The sequence below is a fragment of the Salminus brasiliensis genome, chromosome 15 (assembly GCF_030463535.1).
Source record: "Salminus brasiliensis chromosome 15, fSalBra1.hap2, whole genome shotgun sequence".
Lineage (NCBI taxonomy): Eukaryota > Metazoa > Chordata > Actinopteri > Characiformes > Bryconidae > Salminus > Salminus brasiliensis.
Genome location: NC_132892.1, coordinates 20,756,455 through 20,767,768, shown reverse-complemented (window position 1 = coordinate 20,767,768; position 11,314 = coordinate 20,756,455). Strand labels below are relative to the sequence as shown.

The 11,314-nt window shown below is 41.7% G+C and overlaps 1 protein-coding gene across 1 annotated transcript in view; it reads right to left on the bottom strand.

The window, feature by feature from the left end:
• The window catches only part of hsf2bp (heat shock transcription factor 2 binding protein), a 12,473-nt gene continuing 1,159 nt past the window's right edge, over positions 1-11,314 (bottom strand). The window contains exons 2-8 of the mRNA XM_072657536.1: positions 10,551-10,698; positions 9,881-9,984; positions 6,211-6,360; positions 5,866-6,010; positions 4,575-4,692; positions 3,651-3,754; positions 1-428 (exon numbers count right to left, since the gene is read on the bottom strand). Of these exons, the coding sequence (XP_072513637.1) occupies positions 196-428; positions 3,651-3,754; positions 4,575-4,692; positions 5,866-6,010; positions 6,211-6,360; positions 9,881-9,984; positions 10,551-10,698 (1,002 nt within the window). The 3' untranslated portion in view covers positions 1-195. The remainder of the gene's footprint in view (positions 429-3,650; positions 3,755-4,574; positions 4,693-5,865; positions 6,011-6,210; positions 6,361-9,880; positions 9,985-10,550; positions 10,699-11,314) is intronic.

Sequence of the window (11,314 nt, the reverse complement as noted above, 5' to 3'; positions counted from 1 at the left end):
CCTCTGACCAGTCTTAACTAATTACACATACCACTCATGAGGCTAAAACAGTCCCCTACTAAAGAAACCGCTCAAACCTAGAACCTTGTTCCGCCTGGACTGGGACAGAAATGCATGCTACACTGGCTCTCAATGTAAAGGCAGGAGTAAAATAAATGAGAAAGCCAATCTAATGGTCCACAGATGTGTAAGGCTTTACAGATCTTTCTCAGTGGCTGAGTTCTGGGTGCTGGTGAGACGCTCTAGGTCCTCCAGGGCCTCCTGGGCTGTTTGGCTGAGTGCGGCGTGGCGACTAGAGGTCAGCTGACGGATACGTCCCATCGGCAGGGAGCGCAGCAGGTCTGGGGTGAACTGGACCACCACCTCGCCCTCTACCAGCAAGGACTGGAGCAACCGCAGGGCCTGCAGGCACACTTCTGAGTCGCGGTCTGAGACAGAAAGAGGGGAAAACACAGATAAAGGGGTATGTCATTAAAATGTGTTCCTTATTTGCACATAAATTAAATGTATTACCTCAGGTAGTAGGTGAACTGAAAGACACTGTGTTGATGTAATGCAGTCATGTGGATACAGTGTGCATCTAAATGAAGTAAATTCAGTACTTTTTTAAAAAGGAGGGGGAGGGAACAGGAGAAATAAAGGCTTTAGTGCTACTATGTGACTTTGTGCTACCATGTGATTTTGCAAAGCCATAATTAAGAGGTTTCTGGTTGAGAAGTGAGCTATTTTGATGTTTTTCAAAACTTACTTACCTAAACAATTCAAATGTTCAAGAATCGATTTTGTTCTATTGGTATTCCTTACCCTTTTTTTTTAGTATTCAGACGCTTTGTCTTTATTATACCACAAACATTGTAGCCTAAACTCCAACACATTCCATAAGCAAAGGCCTTTAGATGGACTAGTTATTCATTATCTACCATATATGTCCAAATGTTTGTGGACACCCCTTCTAATGAATGCATTCACCTACTTTAAGTTGCACCCATTGCTGTCGCAGATGTGCACATGCGCACACACACACACACACACTCAGCTTGTCTAGTCCCTGTGGAGAAGTACTGCCAATAGAATAGGTCTCTCTGGAGCAGATAAACATGAACCTATTGGCACCATGCTGCCTAATGTTCGGTGTATGCTAGAGAGGTATAAAGCCCCCAGCATTGAGCTGTTGAGGTGTGGAACAATGACGATGCTCCATCAAATACTTTTAGGATGAGTTGGGGAGTTGGGGATGAGGTAGGGTGGGGATCATCCAACTTCCTGATCTCCCGTCTTGTTGCTGAATGCGATCAAATCTTCACAGCAATTCTCCAAAATCTATCAGAAAGCTTTCCCTGGACAGTAGAGACAGTTACTTCAACAAAAGCAGGATAAACTGCTTATAGGCTTATATAAAAAGCCTAAATCACATGTGTGGGAGTAAGGCTGGGCAACATGATGATGATTACTGTTATTATGAGTATCAGAGTATCTATCCAGAACACTGAACAACATGTTAGATTTCAAAGAAAGTCCTGGAGTTAACTGGATTTAGCACAGTGCCGTGTGAGATCATTTGTACGCAGCTGAAAGTATATTTTCACTTTATGCTTTTCTGTCCATTATTATATATGAAACTTCATGATATTATATTATGCTGTTTCATCCACCCCTACATGGGAGTGCCATAAAAAAAACATTGCCCTACAAGAATAATTCTGGTTCACAACAACTAAATATTTGTCCAATTAATTTTCCTGGTATTGGTCCTAATTCTAACCCTAACACTAGTGAGATGTTTCACCAGATAGTTCATTAACAATTTCAACAACTACAAATGTAGATTAGCTATAAGGGGGCTAAAGTGCTAACCAACTTATCAAATAAACTGAGACCAACATTTGGTTTGGGGTACCACAGAGGCACGACATGTTTGCTAAATCATCTTAAATATGAGGACATAGTGATTCTTGGGCTACATGACTTACAGGAACCACATAATCCTAGGCCTGTTCACATTAGACAATTAAAAAATATTATCATTCCTGACTGAATTCAGTTAATTCGCGCCATCACGATGTAGACTATTAATACCCTGAACACTTTAATCTGCAGTTACATATATACTTAATGTCACTGTTAATTATCATGCCTGCCCCTGTTGTCAGGTCTGCCTGTTTTGTGTTGCCATGTGCTCCCAAGCATATGGCTCTGTTTGTGTCTTGTCTGCCCTAGCCACGCCTGTTTATTAGTGCTTCCACCTGTGTCTCCTCTTTAGCCACGCCCCCTTGTTAGTCCCAGGTGTTCCTCGTGGTTCCCTTGTTAGCGTCTGTATAAGTACCCCTTTGTTTCAGTCGTCCCTGGTCTGGTCTTGTGCATGTGTGGTTGTGCATGTATGTGAAATGATCCTGTTCCAGCGTTTGTGTTCATGCAAATTCACATTTTGTTGGTTTGGCCTGTTTATATGAGTCTTGTGTTCTTTATTTTGCTAAACTTTGTGCTTGTTTGGTTTTTGTTTTCTTGTCTTGTAATTAAACATTATCCTGCGAGTACGTCCGCTTCTGTCTCATGGCAAACCGTGACATTAATAATGACTGTTAATAATAATACATTTTTAAGTCCAAGTATTCAAAGTCCATTTCTCTAATAATTACCCATGGATGTTTTCTCACTTATCCTGAGATCCTTGGATACACAGACTCAAAGAACAAGCGAAGAACAATGCTTTCTAGAGTCATGGCATTTCACTGTGCAGCAACACCTGCAAATGAAGAGCCATTCTCGTAGCAGAAGGTTTAGCCATGCAGCCGATAGGTCAATGCAGTCACATGATAAAATGAACCAATCACACAACCCGTCTAGTGACGTTTGAAGCGAACCCCAGACTGCCAATTTCAGGAGGCCCCGAGATCGGTTCTCTGGCCTCTCCCAGGCATGTCCAGCTTTCACACTTCACCAAACGTACCAAACTCTCAGGGCAAGCAATCCTGGGTCTGGAAAATTACCCTAACAGGCCAAAATCTTGGGTCTGAATCACAAATGTTTCCGATTTATTACCAATTTTAAGTTTTTAGGCAGTTCAAATAATATTGATAGCATGTGGTAGCAGCATATAGCCCCAAGTTCCATAATCTATAAAGAGTATTGACGTACATGTCTTCCTTTACGTTTAAAAAAAGAGGCACTTTCAACTTCTACCTTCTTAGGTACCTAGGTATAGCTAGCTAATGATATTGCAATTGGTAGCATTATCCCAATTCCAACCCACCATTATAAACAAACAGTTATATTGATGATAAGATTACATGTGTTAAAGAAGAAGGGTTTGTGACTGGAGGGACTGTGTGTGTGTGAATGTGTGTGTAACTGGAGTGGAGAATGAAAATGGACATATAAGGAAGTGAATGTGCGCTGGCTCAAACTGTTCCATCCTTTAAGAAAGAGAGGAAAGAAAAGGGAAGGAGAAAAGGACATGGAGAGAAAGTGTGGGGGATTTCCTTAATCCTCTACTCCTCCGCACGTGAGTTTAGCTGTCCTGACGTCAAAGCTGAGATCAGATAAACTCCAAAGCCTCGGGAGGCCTGCCTCAGCTGCACTCACATACTCACACACATGCAAGCGTGCACACACACACACACACACACACACACACACACACACACACACACCTTCAAGTAGGGTGCATATAAGCGGTAGGAGAGCGGGACTCTCGCTGATGTATGTCAGCCCCTTCACACTAATGCTGACGTTATATAAAGCCATCAGCATCAACCTGCACACACACAAAAACGCAGTCAGTAAGAAACATCCAGAAAACCCCTCTTCTTAGTTTTTGTGTGTCATGCATAGTTAATTGCAGGAAATAAATATAACTTAACAGGATTAAGAAAATAAAAAAAACAAGAAAGTTCAAGCTCAGAAAAATATCATCCATTTTTGCTGTTTTCCATTTCATCCCTTGCCGTCCTGCATAGTTTAGACACCCTTAGTCAAATAATGTCTTTTGCTGCTTTCAAATACAGGTAAAATAGCCTTTTTCTGCACATTTTCTGAGCACAGTTTCTATTTGTTTGCTCAGCTGAACACACTGGAAACAATTAAAACATACACTGTATGGACAAAACTATTGGGACACCTACTTATTCATTGCTTTGAGTATTTGATTGCACTTAGTGACCTCCCCTCATCCCCAACTCATCCCAAACACATTTCACTACTACTTACACTGTGTAGGAATATGTATGTGGCAAATAAACTTAGATTTGCCTTTACACTTTATTTTTTCCAGTATGCTAATAGTACACAAACAACAATTGTGTATTAAACATGTGATAGATGATGTGAACTTATTCTCACTTAGATAATGCAACAAAACATATAATTTCACCAGGGGCTTCCAAACCTTTGCATACACATATGAGGTCCCTTTAAAAAGCTGAGCATCTCTACACTGAGCTCAAAGTGGGTATACATTATATTGCAGTGTTTCACGTATAAGAGTTGTTATTTATCTTTATTAGGTTTATTAGAAGAACTGATTGGGAATATGTGTGTGTGTGTGTGTATGTGTGCGTTTGTGAGACTCAACCCACACTTTAAGTTTTGCAAAGACCCCTGGCTTCATAAGCCCAAGCAGCTGCATCAGAGTGTCCAACAAGATGTGAGCGGAGCTGGAGATGAAGTCCCTCCCGCTTGTCACGGCCGCTATATCTGGAAAGCAATAACAGAGTGACTGAAGTTCCTTAAAGATGCCTAATGTTCTGTAGTACAGCTGTTCAATCCTATCAGTCCAGAGTGTTCCAGTGAGACTACAGTATTACAGTCCTAAATAGCTATTAATATAAATGGCTAGCTAACAAGCCTCATTTAATCTAGATTTAATTACATTTGCATTTACATTTATGGCATTTAGCAGACGCTCTTATCCAGAGCGACTTACAAAAGTGCTTCGCTATTTGCTAATAGATGTAAATAGATAATAGATAATTGTTACATAATTGTAGTTATACAGTATATCATACAACATTATACAATATATATAATAACACCATATGTGATACAGGGTATAGGTGTGTGTATATATATATATATATATATATATATATATATATATATGTGTGTGTGTGTGTGTGTGTGCATTTATATAAATATATATATATACACACAGCATAAACTATTAAAGCAATAGAACACAAGAGCGGGAGTGAGTTATTATGAATTAACAGCACAGCTGCGATGAAGGAGACACAAGCCGAAGTGTATTTCATCAGTCAGAGTCTTTAATATCACAATAGCACACAGACTTGAGTATTTAATTAAATAATATATAATCATAATTTCAGATATTAAATTAATAAATAATTATTATATATTGTTCTGTAATGTTTATATAATTTCCTTCATCTGAAAACGAGGGTTTTTTTATTTATAAAGATGGTCAGTGTTTAATAAATTATGTTAAGTTCAGAAATGTTGAGCATTCGCTTGTTATCTTTAGTGTGACCTTTTAGCATGCAAATAAAGCAGAAAACTTCTAGATATCGGCAAAAAAAACAAAAAAAAAAAACGGCAGTACAAATATCATCCATCGGCTGACTCCGACCTCTAAACACTGGCATTGGTTATATGTTTACGTTACTTCTTGCTTCATTATATGATGTGTAGCAACAGCTTTCAGCGGAGTGATACAGTGTTTGTAAAAAGAATCGCTGTTATGGGTGAAATAACAACACGGCTAGTCCGCTTCTCAACCAATCAGCTTATGTGGCTGGAACTAACTGTTGTATAATATATTGTATATATTTAGATATACAGTACAATCATTTGTAATTGTCAATATACACTAAATAACATGTTTCATATTAATAAAGATCAAGCTCTTACTGGTGATGACACCAGCTAGTGCTAGCACAAACTGGTGCTCATGGGAACTGTAGTTCTGCTGTTGGGGTTTCTCTTCTTCGTCCAGAGATTTGACAAAACTTTCCAGGGTTTGACCTGCTACACTCAGGAATGGCTCCAGCTTTCCCTGCACACACACACACACACACACACACACACACACATATATGTATGGATAAATAGGAAAGGAGACACCACTAGCTACCTAACAATTAACAAAAATGGCAGCAGATGGGGCAGTAAAGGTCAGGTGGATTAAGCCAGCATTGTGCTGGTTTCTTTTCAGACACCGATTTGAAGAAGAATTCCATTTTCATGTTGACTCACGTCAGCCAGTATGTCTCTGACGGCCTCCTCCTTGCGGGAGGCGCTCCACAGCAGAGTGCAAGAGGCGGCGCCCAGGCCTGTACAGAACTCAGCCTGCTGCTGCAGCTGCTCCCTGCTCTCCCACAGCTGCTCCCTCAGAACCATCTTCTCCTGCAAGCACACACACACATCATCATTTGGTTTAATTACAGTTATTTGAGAAATAGTTAAACGCATTGAGAAATCTTACATTTTACCACAGTTTGGATGGACTGAGCTTGTTTTTATTTTCTTTGACTAGTCCAAAAAACTTTGTTTATGACAAATTATAAGGACACCTTAATTGGATATTATTCTAACCAATCACAACTATATATTACTTGCACAATCAACACAGCACCTGGAGCTTAAATTTACCCTGAACCCAGTCCTGAGACTTGTGAACCTTCAGCCTAACTGAAAATCCTTTCTCTCGCCATGTTTTATCTGACTAATCAGCTACCGCCCACCAGACTAGTATCAGGTAGTGGTATTAAACCAGGCATCCTGAAATGAAACTCTGTAGGTGGTAGCTCTGAAATGACAGGGATGACTCAGTTAGTGAATAAAGGTGCCACCCTCATATCCATAGTTCGTTTTTACACTACCTCTTTCATCCCTTACACTTAAAACAGGCTGCTTTTGTAACTGGCCCTTTTATACCCTATATAGTCAAAAGTATTGGGACACCAGTTCATTCACTGTTTCTTCCCAAATCAAGGGTATTTAAAAAAAAAGAATTCATCCTGCTTTTCTTGTAGTTGTTGTCTCCATTATAGGCTCGCTACTAGATTTTTGAGCATTGCTGTGAGGATTTGATTGTACTGAGCGACCAGAGAGCTAGTGAGATCAGGATGTTGGATGATCACCATCCCAACTCATCCCCACTTCCATAGCTCATCCCAAAAGTATTGGACGAAGCACGATTATTCCAGAGAGCTCAGTTGCACTGCTCCACAGCTCTTGCCAATGTCTGGCATTAGGCATGGTGCCTATGGTGTGATATTTATCATTAAGTTCATGTTTATCTGCTCCAGAGAGTCCTATTCTATAGGCATTGCTTCTATACAAAGACTAGACTGCAAAAGTTGTGTGTGCCTTTGCACAGCTGTGTCAGCAATGGGTGCAACGCCAAGCAGCTGAATGCATTCGATGGATGGGGTTAAGTGTCCACTCATCGTGGACATGAATGTCATGGCAGCAGTTTGAAAAGGGGTATGTATGTGAGCATTGCTAGTGCTGGGGGGAGCTATGTACGAAAACAAATGTATATATACAGTGTATCACAAAAGTGAGTACACCCCTCACATTTCTGCAGATATTTAAGTATATCTTTTCATGGGACAGCACTGAAAATGACACTTTGACACAATGAAAAGTAGTATGTGTGCAGCTTATATAACAGTGAAAATGTATTCTTCCCTCAAAATAACTCAATATATAGCCATTAATGTCTAAACCACCGGCAAAGAAAGTGAGTACACCCCTAAGAGACTACACCCCTAAATGTCCAAATTGAGCACTGCTTGTCATTTTCCCTCCAAAATGTCTTGTAACTCGTCAGTGTTCCTAGGTCTCCGGTGTGCATAGGGAGCAGGTGTGTTCAATTTTGTAGTACAGCTCTCATACTCTCTCATACTGGTCACTGAAAGTTCCAACATGGAACCTCATGGCAAAGAACTCTCTGAGGATCTTAAAAGACGAATTGATGCGCTACATGAAGATGGTCAAGGCTACAAAAAGATTGCCAACACCCTGAAACTGAGCTGCAGCACAGTGGCCAAGATCATCCAGCGTTTTAAAAGAACAAGGTCCACTCAGAACAGACCTCGCGTTGGTCGTCCAAAGAAGTTGAGTGCACGTGCTCAGCGTCACATCCAAATGCTGTCTTTGAAAGATAGGCGCAGAAGTGCTGTCAGCATTGCTGCAGAGATTGAAGAGGTGGGGGGTCAGTCTGTCAGTGCTCAGACCATACGCCGCACACTACATCAAATTGGTCTGCATGGCTGTCACCCCAGAAGGAAGGCTCTTCTGAAGTCTGTACACAAGAAAGCCCGCAAACAGTTTGCTGAAGACATGTCAACAAAGGACATGGTTTACTGGAACCATGTCCTATGGTCTGATGAGACCAAGATTAATTTGTTTGGTTCAGATGGTCTCAAGCATGTGTGGCGGCAATTAGGTGAGGAGTACAAAGATAAGTGTGTCATGCCTACAGTCAAGCATGGTGGTGGGAATGCCATGGTCTGGGGCTGCATGAGTGCAGCAGGTATTGGGGAGTTACATTTCATTGAGGGACACATGAACTCCAATATATGCTGTGAAATACTGAAGCCGAGCATGATCCCTTACTTCTGGAAACTGGGTCGCAGGGCAGTGTGATAATGATAATGATAATGACCCCAAAAACACCTCTAAGACGACCACTGCTTTACTGAAGAGGTTGAGGGTAAAGGTGATGGACTGGCCAAGCATGTCTCGAGACCTAAATCCAATAGAACATCTTTGGGGCATCCTCAAGTGGAAAGTGGAGGAGCGCAAAGTCTCGAATATCCACCAAATCCGTGATGTCGTCATGAAGGAGTGGAAAAGCATTTCAGTGGCAACCTGTGAAGCTCTGGTAAACTCCATGCCCAGGAAGTTCTGGAAAATAATGAAAATATTGACACTTTCACTAAGGGGTGTACTCACTTTCGTTTCCGGTGGTTTAGACATTAATGGCTGTATATGAAGTTATTTTGAGGGAAGAATAAATTTACACTGTCATATAAGCTGCACACAGACTACTTTTCATTGTGTCAAAGTGTTATTTTGTCAGTGTTGTCCCAGAACTGACATAATTGAATGTACACAGGACAGAAAATATCAGGAAAAATATCAGTTTCATTCCACAGGGTATGACAGCAGTGGTTTTCCACAGCACCATTCATTTTCCCCACCGAAAAATCCCATCAAGACCCAGAGTTCCTTATATGAGCATGCTGCCAACTACAGAACGACGGCCTGACTGCAGGGGCTTGACCATATTGGCTAGGGAAGAAATGACAACCAGGCATGTTTTTAAACCAACATTGGGCCTCATCCACTAATATCTTGCTATGGATTTACTAAGATTTGTTCTTGAGAAAAGTCCTTAATATAGACAATGCACATCAGATTAGTGCTGTGTTTTTGTTCGCAGCTCTGCTTCTTTATAATGATAGGGGTGATATAAGGATCCCACTTTCCTCGCAAATGGAACAAATCCCAAATAAGTAAATGTTGGTGAATGTCAGAAACTTTGTGTAAAGCAGATTCTAAGAAGAAATTTCTTCAGAAGAGTGGTTGGAGGCCCTGTGTTTACACATGGCATACCCACTTTAAAGCATACCTATGCCTCAAAGAAGCAAGACAAATCCTGTGTTCCATGTTATGGGCCCTTATATAGGCAAATATAGGGCACAGAGCTCAAAGGAAGCAAAGGAAAGTCCAGTGGCCCTTGAGACTAATGCCTGTGCTGTTCATGGTGTGCATGTATAAGCCCATGGCTCTCTCTACTGGAGGAATACCAGAATAAATCCATGAGGTGGAAAACAGTGTGAGCTGTGGTTCAAGACGGCTTAAATCGCATTGCTTCTTTACTGTGTTCCTCTTTGCCTTCATTGTCTCCCACCTCCTTCTCTTTCTGGCACTCTGCTTGCAGGGCCTCCAGGCGTGAGCGGAGGTGCAGGCACTCCTGCATCAGCTGCTGCTGCTCTTGCTGGCTCTGCTCCTTCACTGCACAACAAAACGAAAACCTACAGTACGTTCTCTGAGAGCACCACAGTACTAAAGCATTTTATTTTATTTATTCAAAATACAATTAGACAGGCGGGTGGTGCAGCTGTCTAAGTGCCGGCCCTTTGTTTTTTGGGAGATTGGTTAGAGTGGTCTGGAGTCCAGAAGAATATGATCTCTGTGTCTGAGACAGGTTGTGGCAGCGCCAATATCTGAAATTCGATATGAATTCAGAGGGTTAAAGGGCCAGTTGTGGCTGTCAACTGGATGCTCTTGTTTGTAGGCTGGAACGATATGCTTATGCATAGAACCACGTTATAGCAGTGTTAACACACTCAACAACCACAACCCCTCCCAGTACAACCAAAAAACACCAGCGAATTTGGGTGTAAGTGCATGTGGCTAAAATCAATCCAGATATTAGTCACATGATGTGTCCAGGTGTAAACAGGATTATTGATGTTATCTCTAACTTATGTTTACCTTTGCCTGGTGTGTTGTCTTCTAATGGTTTGGCCGTTGGTGTAGTAGGGTGTGAGAGGGTGGTTTTTGGACTTTGGACTTACGTGTGTCTAGGGTCCATGCTTTATGCAGGGCGTCTTTAACGTCACCGTTAATAACTCTGGGCAGGAACTCTCGGAGTTGCATGACCTCTGTGGACAGTTTATCCAGGTCCCTTTTTCGAACTCGGACAAAACGGTCTCCTCCAACATCCTACAAAAACACAGCATTCTTATTTTCCCTGAGGACAGATGAACGTGATGCTTGATGTTGATCTCAAAATAATGTTGATCACAGTCTGGAGGCTCACTGCACATGTCTTAACAGCAAGCAATGCTGACCTCTAGTGATGACTTTGGGTACAAACTGCAAGAAATACAACACATAGACCAGACAAGCATTTTCACCACAAGTGTTGAACACAGATGAAATTTGCCCTCTTGCCCCTCTCTCTTGAACCCATCCATGCAGTGAACACACACACACACACACACACTAGTGATCAAACACACACAGTGGACAGTGAACACACGTGCCAGCAAGACGGAGTTGCTGTACATCCCGGGAACTGCTGGACCAAGAAACGATCTTGCCATCACCTTCGAGAACTCACTGGTCACTCCCTCTACTGAAGCCCGAAGCCTTGGTGTAGTGATGGATGATCAGTTATCGTTCTCAAGTCATGTTGCAAACGTAACTCGGTCCTGCAGATTTCTCCTGTACAACATCCAGAGAATTCGACCCTTCCTCTCTAGAGAGGCCACCCAGGTGCTTGTTCAGTCTCTCGTCACTTCCAGACTTGACTACTGCAACTCTCTTCTGGCTGGTC